Source organism: Zophobas morio, unplaced genomic scaffold, assembly GCF_036711695.1.
Source record: "Zophobas morio isolate AGI-343-1 ecotype UQ-CSIRO unplaced genomic scaffold, CSIRO_AGI_Zmor_V1 ptg000033l, whole genome shotgun sequence".
Taxonomy (NCBI): Eukaryota; Metazoa; Arthropoda; class Insecta; order Coleoptera; family Tenebrionidae; genus Zophobas; species Zophobas morio.
Window position 1 is genome coordinate 862,051 of NW_026972138.1, and position 12,694 is coordinate 874,744.

At 36.3% G+C, this 12,694-nt stretch overlaps 2 protein-coding genes across 2 annotated transcripts in view; one reads left to right on the top strand and one right to left on the bottom strand.

The window, feature by feature from the left end:
• LOC135139789 (U-Asilidin(12)-Dg3b-like) overlaps positions 1-5,228 on the top strand; it is a 134,005-nt gene extending 128,777 nt beyond the window's left edge. The window contains exon 3 of the transcript XR_010282196.1: positions 5,219-5,228. The gene's annotated coding sequence lies outside the window, so the exon portion shown is untranslated. The remainder of the gene's footprint in view (positions 1-5,218) is intronic.
• Positions 1-12,694, bottom strand: part of Jeb (jelly belly) — a 156,124-nt gene that overhangs the window by 11,709 nt on the left and 131,721 nt on the right. The window contains exon 2 of the mRNA XM_064070124.1: positions 10,267-10,427. Coding sequence (XP_063926194.1) covers positions 10,267-10,427 — 161 coding nt within the window. The remainder of the gene's footprint in view (positions 1-10,266; positions 10,428-12,694) is intronic.

Genomic DNA, 12,694 nt, shown 5'->3' on the forward strand with positions numbered 1-12,694 from the left:
AATCGAAGCCCTTCCTCCGAAAACAATAGCTGGCGACCAAACAGGATTACCCCAGGCTTTTTCGTGTAGAATTATGAAAGTTGAAATAACCGAGTCAGCACAACGAGTTTTAATTTTCATTATGGCCGTGGAGCAACACATCATTTTAATGTAACTGTTTTGAGTAGACTCGAATCGCCGATAAATTAGATAAAATCGGGCGGAATTAATTAGGGCGCTCATACGAAAGCATCCCCGAATAAAATATTCGGGTTGTTTCGGGGCTGTAAAACCTTGTTTACTATAAATATATCGTGGCTAATAATTTCGGATGTGGAGAATACGGATATAATAAAAAGCCCCGTCTCGCTCTTGTCGTTTTTCGATTACCCTCCATCATTATTATGTGGTTTCGCATACACATCGAGCTTCCCTCTGTTTATTTCGTTGTTTTTGCGGCCTCTAAAAAACGGCAACTCAACAATTCTTTTTTGGACCTCTGCCGGTGCTCCGAAACTCGGCCTTCTGCGTCCGAAGAATGCGCTTTCTATTTTCAATTTCATTTGAAATTAAAATGGCATTTGTTGCGCCAGACTTTAAACGAACGCCGAGATTTATTGTATGTTGTTTCGCAAGTTGGCGACAACGTGCCAAAGAAAAAGCTTCGAATTTATTGCCGATTTAATGAATGAAAGCATTAACATTTGCGGAATTGGAAAGAAGAAAAACTGGGAAAGTCCAAAGAAGCCGAAATATTATAAGTTATGTAAGTCGGATGGCGGCCGGGGTCGCGGAATTTTCTAATTTTTCGCGTGTAAGAGTACGGAGGATATATTTCCGTCGGCGGAGCAAATTAAGTTTAAGACCGAAAGCTCTCGCGAAAGCAACAGGACTGGTGATTTATATTGCATCAAGCTACGGCAGAAATGCGCTTTGCTGCCACATTACGCCGCTAAACGCCGCCTTTCAAACGGATAATCCGCGACACGTGACGAGACAATCGCCAAATTTTTATCGATAACGTGTAATGGAATGAGTAAGTGTCAATTCGTTAGTCAGCAAATGCTTGTCCATTGCAAGGAACTAGGTCATCAATAGTGTATAAAAGTGTAAGTGATAGCTAAAACAAGAGAGTGTTAAGTCTGGGTTTGTAGTGGTAATATGGGTAAATAAATTGATAATAAATATGTATTGGTGTTATTGTAATGGAATGAGTAAGTGTCAATTCGTTAGTCAGCAAATGCTTGTCCATTGCAAGGAACTAGGTCATCAATAGTGTATAAAAGTGTAAGTGATAGCTAAAACAAGAGAGTGTTAAGTCTGGGTTTGTAGTGGTAATATGGGTAAATAAATTGATAATAAATATGTATTGGTGTTATTAACCTACCACCGTCGGGACTATTAGAGAGGACATCACATGGCGACCCTGCCAATCGGAAGAAAGAGAAAAAAAAAAAAGTGTGTTAATACGGCAGTACTACTGCTATTGTTAAAATGGCTAGAATAGAAGATCATGCAAGACGTGTGAGAGCCAAAGTCAAGAGGTCGTATAGGAGAAGGAGAAACAGCGATACCATCGGAGAAGAAGATGTCTGCGTCGGAATCCCGTTCCAATGGACTCCACCAGTGTGTGATTGTGAAGTGCGGGAGTGAGAAAAAAAAAAGGCCTGTAAATAGTTTTTCCCCTAGTGTAACAGTGTAAATGACCACTTTAGACGAACTCAGAAGTCTACAGATAGAAGTAAGCCTATTCAGAAGAAACTTGAAAAGGACAATATCACAAGACGTCGGGATGTGCAGGTACTTCAATGTAAAAGTGAGAAACTCAAAGAATTGCGGCAGAAATTTATCGTTGCTAAGAATAATTTTAACAGTCAAGTGCATGTTTTAGATGTGTTAAATAAGGCAAAACGCATTGTCTCAGATATAGAAGTAAGGTTAGAAGAAGGTGAATCAATTTTAAGTAGTAGGGTAGCACGATTAGGGCAAACTGAAGCAGCTTCTGACTCGGCTGAGAGTTCTGATAGCTCCGATAGTGTTAATTCTGCGGGCGTAAATTTTAAAATGACAGAGAAATTCGATTTAAAAACAGCGGCTAGTTTGCTGCCTGTTATGGACGGTTCGGAGAGAGTTACAAAGCAATTAATCGACGGCATTGAGATGTATGATAGTATACTGGACGATAACGGGAAAAAACTTTTAACTACTTACATTCTAAAGACGCGTTTATCGGAAAGTGCGAAAATTCGGTTGAAATCCAGCTACGCGACAAATTGTCTTTTAATCGCAGATATAAGAAATTATTTACTAACAAAAAAGTCTCCAGCGTCATTATCTGTTCAGTTGAGTAGAGCAAAACAGTACTCCAAATCTGTGGAGGAATTTGGAAGATCGATCGAGGAACTATTAGTAGACCTGACGATAACTCAGGCCGATGGCAACCGACAGGCATTAGAAATTTTAAGACAATCCAATGAAAAAATTGCTATAAACGCTTTCGCAAACGGATTAGGAAATTTTGAGTTAAGAACAGTAATAAAAGCTAGGAACTATGAAAAATTAAGTGACGCGATAAGAGGCGCGACGGATGAAGAAACACCAAAATCGGAAACATCATGTCAAATACACCGTTTACATAAACAAAATTATAATTGGAATTACAATCGCGGTAATCATACCTTCAGAGGTACAACAAATAATTTCAGAGGTAAAGCCAATAATTTTAGAGGTACAACAAATAACTTTAGAGGGACAAATAATTTCAGAGGTCCAACAAATAATTTTAGAGGTACAACAAGAAATTTCAGAGGTTCAACAAGTAATTTTAGAGGATCAGCAAATAATTTCAGAGGTCATGATAGAAGGTACACTAGAGATAATAGTAACCGGAATCAATCAGCGTTTCGTATGAATGCATCAGCTGAACGAGAAGTTGAAAGAGAAAATTCGGAAAGTCAGTTTTTTCGAGTCTAAAATTGTTGACAGTGAAGCTAATGATACCATAGTGTTAAGTATGAATGCAGTGAACTTTGTGCGAGTAAATTATCGCGGGAAAGAACTAAAATTTTTGCTAGATACAGGTGCAACAGTTAGTGTAATTTTTCAAAATTCTATTGCGCAAGATGAGGTTATTGATCAAACACGGAAAATTAAAATACACGGTATTGCTGGTTCGACAGTTTCGCAAGGTTCGGTACAATTATTGCTTAGTTTTAATAATGTTGAAATGCAACAGGAATTTTTGTTGATGAGGGAGTTTGAATGTGGAATGAATGGTGTAATCGGTGCTGACTTTTTCATAAAACATGATGCAATTATCAATTACGAAAAGAATGAATTTTCCTTTTGGAGTAATGACCGGAAAATTTTTATTCCAATTGAATCGCAATGCGAATTTTATACAGAAATTCCAAGCAGATGCGAAATTATCAAATATTGTTATGTCGAGAATAATGACGACTAGGGTAAATGTGTACAAGAGTGCGCATATGTATAAGAGTACGCACTGATGATTTCTGCTTATTAGTGCCATCTGGGTAAGATGAAGTTATACCATTCAGAATTTAATGTTAAACCTGAGATAAAGGTGCAAAAGTGACCTGAATATAGTTTATAGTTTGGTCGTACTGACGATTTTATGTTCACACGTTGTGTGGATGTAATTTTTACCACTCATAGTTTTAGTTTTTTGTAAGGTACGTACCAGTTCTTTTATTTTACAGTAATAATTTCCATTAGTTGTAACTTTTAAGGTGTCGTTATACACTAACAGTTTTACACTTTCTGTCCATCAAAAGCTTTTAACTTTGAAAACATTAGGTTATGTACAAATGTACAAGAGTGCGCAGCGAGGTATTGTATAAGCGTGCGCATTGCTTGCAATATGTAGTCTAATAGTCTTGGAGATACATATCATACGGTAATGAATTATTTAACTCTACTACTTTGTACTGCTTCTCGAGTTGTGGGGTGGTGGTTATGGTGATTTTTTTTTTATTTTTACTTCCTGAGCGTGTTGTAATCGAGTCCGTCGACCGACTCTCTATTTTTACGTTTTCTCGTCTTTTCAAGACCCCTAGAGTACGAAGAAATAGGTCTCCCGTTTTATGTGTAGTCTGTAGTCACTTATTCCCATTTATTTTCACCTTAGAAACAAATATTTTTTCATAAAATGTAATGCGTACTCATAAGCGTTCAAATGCGCACTCTTGTGCAATGAACTGTCTAACAGTGCGCATTTACACATCTTGACAAAAATTGAAATTACTCTTAAAATATAGTGGTGTTGGGGCGTACAATTAAATATATCTGATCTCTAAACATGTATATAACGAACCCATATCATAAAATTTGTCTATCCAAAAAAATTAAAAAGTTGTTGACAGTTTTACACTAAGTGCGTACTCTTGTACACATTTACCCTATGTAGTCCTTCCTGATGAAATATGCGAAGGAGTTTACATAGCCGGAAGTATAGTCTGCGCTAGAGATAACTTGATACCTGTGAAAATATTAAACGTTAGAGACGGTAATGTTAAACTGAAAAATTTTCGACCGAAATTAGAGAAAGCAACCAATTATCACATTTGTGAAGCAAAAGAAACTATGCAATCGGTTTCGCGAGTTGACAAATTATTGAAGTTGTTAAAAACTGACGACTTAAATAATGAAGAAAAAATCTCTATTCAAAAAATTTGTGCCAAATATTCCGATGTATTTTTGTTAGAAGGTGATGAACTGACAGTTACTAATATTTATAAACAAAGCATAAGGTTACAAAGTAATGCGACTCCAGTTTACACTAAGCCGTATCGGTTACCACATGCACAAAAAGACGAAATACATCAACAGGTCGGTAAAATGTTAAAAGACGGAATTATCGAAGAAGCTAGGTCAGAATGGTCCGCCCCTTTGCTAATCGTACCTAAAAAATCCGCAGATAATTGTATCAAGAAATGGAGAATAGTCATTGATTATCGGAAATTAAATAAACAAATTCAAGATGAGAAATTCCCATTACCTTGCATTACAGAAATTTTGGATTCTTTGTCTGGTGCAATGTATTTTTCACATCTTGATTTATCACAAGGTTATTATCAAATTGAACTAGATGAGGCAAGTCGTCCTTGTACCGCGTTTCTTACAAACCAAGGGCAATATCAGATGAAACGACTGCCGATGGGTCTTAAAATTAGTCCATCTGCGTTTTCACGAGCAATGACAATCGCAATGGCGGGATTAAATTACACTAGTTGTCTCGTCTATATGGATGATATTGTAATTTTTGGGAACAACCTACTAAATCATAATAAAAATCTAGTTAAAGTTTTGGGAAGATTAAGACAAGTAAAATTACGGATTAATCCAAATAAATGCGAATTCCTAAAGAAAGAAATTTTATACTTAGGTCATGTAATCTCAGCAACCGGAATTTCCCCGGATCCCGAAAAAATTCGTGTTATTCAAAATTATCCGGTGCCAAAGGATGCGAAAGAAACGAAAAGATTTGTAGCTTTTGCGAATTATTATCGACGATACATAAAAAATTTTGCATACATAGCAGTTCCGTTAAATAGGTTACCAAAGAAAGGTGTAAAGTTCGAATGGAACGATGACTGTCAGAAAGCTTTTGAAACATTAAAAAACAGTTTGATGACCCCACCAATTTTAGAATATCCAAATTTTTCAAAGGAAAATATTTTTAATTTAAAAACAGACGCATCGGGTTCAGCGATAGGTGCAGTATTAACAAATGCAAGTGACAAACCTGTAGCATATGCCAGTAGAACGCTCAATAAAGGAGAAAAAAATTACTGTACCATTGAGAAAGAACTTTTGGCAATAGTTTGGGGTGTTAAATACTTTCGACCGTATTTGTACGGGAGAAAATTCATTATTCAGACAGATCACAGACCCTTAGTATATCTTTTCGGAATGACAAATCCTTCCAGTAGGTTGACGAAATTTAGGTTAATTTTGGAAGAGTACGATTTTGATGTTGTATATATAAAAGGTAAAGATAATGTAACAGCGGATGCCTTATCAAGAATAGAAATTAGTTCTAGTGAAATCAAATCAATGAGTCACCGAGTTTTTTGTACAATGAATGTATTAACAAGAGCGCAAAGTAAAGCTGAAAGTAAGACCTGCGAGAACAGTGAATCAGTTTCATCCGAAAGGACTGATCACCCTGGCGTGGTGGAATTGATAAAACAACCTGAAAATTTTTTCGAGTTGCGTCCTATTTATAAAACCGAATTTGACAAAATACTTGCAAGTAAAACAAAAATGTCCAACACGTGTTCTATTTATAAAAGTCATAATTTAATTGTCGACAATGAATCAGATGTTATTTATATGAAATGGGATATTCGATCGGCGTCAGCACTAAGTGAGACGTTGAGAGTACTCAAAGATATTGTTATGAAATATAAGATTCCGGAACTAGTAGTAATTAAAAATAAAAGAGATGCATCATCATCATTTCTGCGTGAAATAATGACTAGAGTTAACGAAGTAAGGTTCAGAGATTTAAAAATAAGCGTAATGAAAGACGTTCAAAGAATAGATGACTTAGAAGCGAGACAAATAATTCTTAACGACTTTCATATATTGCCTACAGGAGGTCACGCCGGTATAAACCGAATGTATAACAATGTAAGGAAGTATTTTTTTTGGACAAAATTACGGAAAGACGTTGAGGAATTTGTAAAGAAATGCGATTCTTGTCAGAGGTATAAGCATGGGAAACACAATTTAGAACCAATGGCGATTACAACAACAGCCTATTCGGCATTTCAAAAAATCTTTTTAGATATAGTAGGACCTTTAGAGCAAGACGTTCAAAATAATCGGTACATATTAACAATACAGTGTGAATTGAGTAAGTTTGTTGAAGCGTATCCAATACCAAATAAAGAAGCCGTTACCGTAGCAGAATCATTCGTTCAAAATTTTATTTTAAGGTATGGTATTCCACAAGAAATTGTTACAGATCAAGGTACAGAATTCTTATCGTCAACTTTCAAAGAGGCTTGTAAAGTATTAGGAATAAAACAATTGAATTCGACAGCGTATCACCACGAAACGTTAGGTGCGTTAGAAAATTCCCACAAACACTTAGGTGCGTATCTAAGAATACAAGTGGCAAAACATCCAAATAGTTGGAGTTCATGGGTTTCATTCTGGTGTTTTTCGTACAACAATAGCGTGCATAGCGAAACACGGTACACACCGTTCGAGTTAGTATTTGGACAAACGTGTCGACTGCCATCGAATGTGCTTACTCGGACGGATCCTCTGTATAGTTTCGACGATTATCCATTAGAGTTAAAATATAGACTTCAGACCGCATGTAATGACGCTAGAAACAAATTACTTTTGTCAAAAGAAAAAAGGAAAAAATTGTACGATAGTCAAATTTCGAAAATTGTAAGATATCCAACTGGTTCGAAAATTATGTTACGAAACAATGTAGGAAATAAGAGTGAGCCAGTGTATAAAGGACCATATACTGTAGTTGTAGACAAGGCACCAAATGTTGTAATTAATATAGGTAATAAATTAATAGAAGTACATAAGAATAGAGTTAAGAAGTATCATGAATAATGTAAGGAAAAATTTTTTTTTGGAACGTGAGAACACGAAAAAAAAATTTTTCTCCCGACCGGGGGAGGTGTAATGGAATGAGTAAGTGTCAATTCGTTAGTCAGCAAATGCTTGTCCATTGCAAGGAACTAGGTCATCAATAGTGTATAAAAGTGTAAGTGATAGCTAAAACAAGAGAGTGTTAAGTCTGGGTTTGTAGTGGTAATATGGGTAAATAAATTGATAATAAATATGTATTGGTGTTATTAACCTACCACCGTCGGGACTATTAGAGAGGACATCACAAACGCCACAATTAGAGAAATGTAGACGGCAAGCCATAACGGAGAAGTTCACCCGAAAGTTTGTTATTAGCGAAATTCAGAAACAGAATTCGTACATTTAGCGAGATTCGATCAAATTGGAAAAGATTTATGATGGAAACTTTATTTAATTTATTTCTAGGATTCAAGAAGGGTTTATTTGTGACTTTCTTCACACTTTACAATTGAATCGGAGTGTAGCTCCCGAGAAAAATAAGTTTCGCGACTTCGAAGAAGTCTGTTGTTGGGTCGCCTAGCAAAATAAGTTTCCTTTTGAATTAATAACGTAATTTAATTTATGCGAACGATAAACTCAGACGTGTATTTTTTACAGGCACGGATGACATAAATCGTAAAAATATCCATCCTTTCTGTTTTGCGATGTGACTATAAAACTTAACATTTGAATATTAAACCATAAAGATGTTTTGTTATTTACGTTTATAACTCACTTTTTTGCTCGCAGGAAATTCGTCAGATAGTGCAAAATTCGTCTTCGGGTCTCTAAGTGTCTCTTTCAAAGTGTCTTTTTTTCAAAAAATGTGAAGCAGTTTTTGGAGCCTCCAGGATGTTTTTTAAAGAATGTGAAAGAGTCCTGGAAGCCCTTAGTGTCTTTCTGAAAGAACTTGAAACAATATTGGGAGACCTCAGCGTTTTTTTTTAAGAAACTTGGGGCCTTTTGTGTTTCATTTCTTTAAGATTCTGAAAAACCTTGGGGACTCATTGTGCTTTGTTTTTAAGAATGTGAAAGGACCTTGAGAGCCTCTGGTGTGTTTTTTTGTCAAAAAATCTTGATGAGTCCTCGTGCTTTGTTTTTAAAATAATTTGAAAAGATCTTGGAGACTTCTCATTTTTTGTTTTTGAAAGAGTCTGAGGGGCTTTTTTAAGAATATGATGAATCTTCTTTTTCCCGTACTTTAATTTATGCGAACTCTAAACTCTGACGTGCATTTTTTAGAGGCACGGATGATATAAATCGTAAAATATCCATCTTTTCTGTTTTGCGATGTGACTATAAAACTTAACATTTGAATATTAAACCATAAAGATGTTTTGTTATTTACGTTTATAACTCACTTTTTTGCTCGCAGGAAACTCGTCAGATAGTGCAAAATTTGTCTTCGGGTCTCTAAGTGTCTCTTTCAAAGTATATTAAAAATATTGGAGCTTTGATGATGTTTTGTTTGAAAAGTTTGAAAGAGTATCGTTTTTTAAGAATGTAATAGAATCTTGGTGGGTCATGATGTCTTATTTTAAAGAATGTGAAACAATTTAGGGAGATCGCACTGTCTTTTTTCCAAAAAAAATGAAGCAGTTTTTGGAGCCTCCAGGATGTTTTTTAAAGAATGTGGAAGAGTCCTGGGAGCCCTTGGTGTCTTTCTGAAAGAATTTGAAACAATATTGGGAGACCTCAGTTTTTTTTTTTAAGAAACTTGGGGCCTTTTGTGTTTCATTTCTTTAAGATTCTGAAAAACCTTGTGGACTCATTGTGCTTTGTTTTTAAGAATGTGAAAGGACCTTGAGAGCCTCTGGTGTGTTTTTTTTTTGTCAAAAAATCTTGATGAGTCCTTGTGCTTTGTTTTTAAAATAATTTGAAAAGATCTTGGAGACTTCTCATTTTTTGTTTTTGAAAGAGTCTGAGGGGCTTTTTTAAGAATATGATAGAATCTTCTTTTTCCCGTACTTTAATTTATGCGAACTCTAAACTCTGACGTGCATTTTTTAGAGGCACGGATGATATAAATCGTAAAATATCCATCTTTTCTGTTTTGCGATGTGACTATAAAACTTAACATTTGAATATTAAACCATAAAGATGTTTTGTTGTTTACTTTTATACCTCCTTTTTTTGCTCTGGGTGAAAAATCTTAAGAAAATTCGTCACAGTGCGACGTCCTCCCGTAAATTTTGTAATTAAATAGTAAGAAAATAATCGAACGAATTTTATCGCTTCAGCTACAACGACCTAAACTAAAATCTGGCGTCGTCGCACGTCCAATCAAATAACAAAATCTCGCAAAACTTAGTTGATTGCATTCTCTTAAAACGTCTTAAATAAAGTGATAAACTCGAGCGCAAACTTATGAATAAAAGACCCGTAAAAATCGATAAACTCGTATAAAAATATCTTATCTCGAAGGATTGAAGTGTCCCAGCAGTAAAACTCCTCCGACAGCACATAAATAGTATCTCACAGTTGTGACAAATATGACTTACGAGGTAGCCGTTTCGGAAAGAACTTCTCCAAGCGTCTCGATTAAATAATCGCTCGATCAAACAACGAGAGAGTCGGAAAAATCCTCACACCATAATAAAAAATTTCCAAAACACGTCCACTGCTAAATAATTTCCTCGGGATGAATTATTGCCTACGTACCGTTTTGTAGAACATGCAGGCCTGCCGGTCTTCGTCTTCCCCGGAGGGACAGTCTATAAAACCGTCGCAAAGGACGTGGTCGTCTATGCAGTGGTAGCGGCCCTGCCTGTCGGGGGTGGGGCATGCGAACCGCTCCATGCCGTCGGCGGCGGGGGGGCATTCTGGAAGCACAAAATAAATTTTATGTCTTTATGGTGATTTCGTTTTATTGGCGTAATTCGGCGGCGGTGTGCGCGATTTCGGCAAAGAAGACGCGATACCAAAAATCCAAGGACAACGGCTTTATGGCCGCAGGAATGGAAAGTCGGCGCCCAAGAGGGACCTAGTGGTTGGGTTGGAGCACCTAGGGTGGCTAAAAATGGGAAGGGGCGACGGAGCGGCGCGACTTCCAGGGAGGAGTGATACTTCGCAATAATAGGAGGGACAATCTGTTGACTTAAGTACAAAAGCAACACGTTCGAAGTGGGTCAAGTTTGCGGCGGCGGAGACGGCGAGTTTTCAAGAAATAATCAAGATAAATTATTTGAATACCTAAGTTGGAGGTCTTGTTCTACGAAATGTCACGAAAATATAAGGGAAGCATGAGGCACTAAACTACAGTGTCTTAAATTGTTGATAAGGTCTTTCGAAGAAATTCAGCTCGCGTGAAATTTGAAGTCAAAAATGCGCCTTATTCTGTCATCTTTAAATGGAGGAGCGTTACAACTATTAGCGTTCGCAGAAATCCGGGACCCACGTTGAAATGGAGCACGATTACGGTGCGTAACAAGTTGCAAAGAGAAAAGAAGCCAAGTAGATCAGTTGTTGCTTACAAAAAAATTAGGGCGAGGTCGAATTTCTGCATATTGTGTATCGTTATTTACAAAACAGCGTCTTGGCTAAAGGCGCCGAAAAATATCGGTCTCGCATCATTAATTTTTAAGAAGCTGTGGCCAACTGGGGGCGTACTGGAATAATGCTGTGTAATAGTCGGATCCCACGCACATTACTCTTTTTGGGGGAAATAGAGGAATTTATAGGAGATTCGGGAGATTAATATGAAAAAATAAAAAGGGTGTTGGACCTTCGAAATCTGAACAATGCTGTTTTTCGGGGTGGTTTCGTCGGCTGGAAATTTACCAGGAGCTGGTTCATTCATTTCCGTAAGTTAATATGGAGGAGTCCTCAAGTAATTTCGTATCACTTTACAGGAAATTCCACTAGAAATTCTGGGATGTAGATCTCGACATGCTGATTCGAAAAACATAGTAAAATTTTCGAAATATTTGGCTTCACAATAAACTGTTTTTGAAAAAACGGTTGGAATTTTGGAAGAAATAAAACTGAAAAAATACACCCGGATCTCGAAATCAACAAAAGAAAGTCTGGGTAGTTTTCGAATATGCTGGAACAATGGTTAAAATTTTTATAGGGAGGAGAAAGTTGTCTAAGAATTCATAGAAAATTCTGGCGTATATTTTTAAATTTCCCAAAAATTGCTACATGTCATTTCGAGGATTCTAGAAAAACGATTTTTGGAATTTTCTAAGAAATGAAACAGAGAAAAAACATCCGAAGATAATCAGAAAAGAATCAAAATGTTTATATTTTGCCTTTTTTTTTTTCTTAATATATGTATTCCTAATTTCCTTGCAAAAATGTACTTTTTTAACCAGGTTTTAAGTTTCTTGTTGCGAAAAGATGGCTATGTATATTAAGAACAATAAAGATAAAATATAAGCCCCACCCACCCACCCTGTCTCAATTGTGATGATTTTTTTATTGGTCGTGAGCCGAGGGGCGGAGCTTAATTAGATTTACCATGTGAAATATGTTCTTAAGTAATTGTGTTTATACAAAGAAAGCTAATAAATGTATTAATTAAAAAAGAAAACCAAAAGAGAAGCCCCACCCATCCGTCTCGATCTCAATCCTGATAAATTTTCCATTCGTGGTCAGACTGAGGGGCGGAGCGTAATTGCAAAATCGATATTTCCCTACACAAATTTACCATTTTAAACATATTTTAAGTTTCTTGTTGTGAAAAGACGACGGCGTCTATTAAGAAAAAAGGCAAAATATAAATAAGCCCCGCCCACCCGCCCCATCTTAATTGTGATAATTTTTTTTTAATCGTCGAGAGCCAAAAGAGCGGAATTTAATTGCAAAATCCTTATTATTTCTCTACAAGAAATTACCATGTTTTTGAGTATCGTGTTATTCAAAGAATACTATCTACATTAAGAAACAATTAAAGCTATAGATTAAGCCCCACCCATACCTGCCCTGATCTAAATAGTAATGAAGTTTTCATTCGTTGGCAGACCTAGGAGCGGAGCCTAATTGCAAAATCCACATTTCCTCCCAATTAAGTTTCTAAGAATAAAAAAAATCACCAGAATTGAAATGGGGTGGGTGGGCGGGGTTTATATTTTCCTTATTTTTCTTA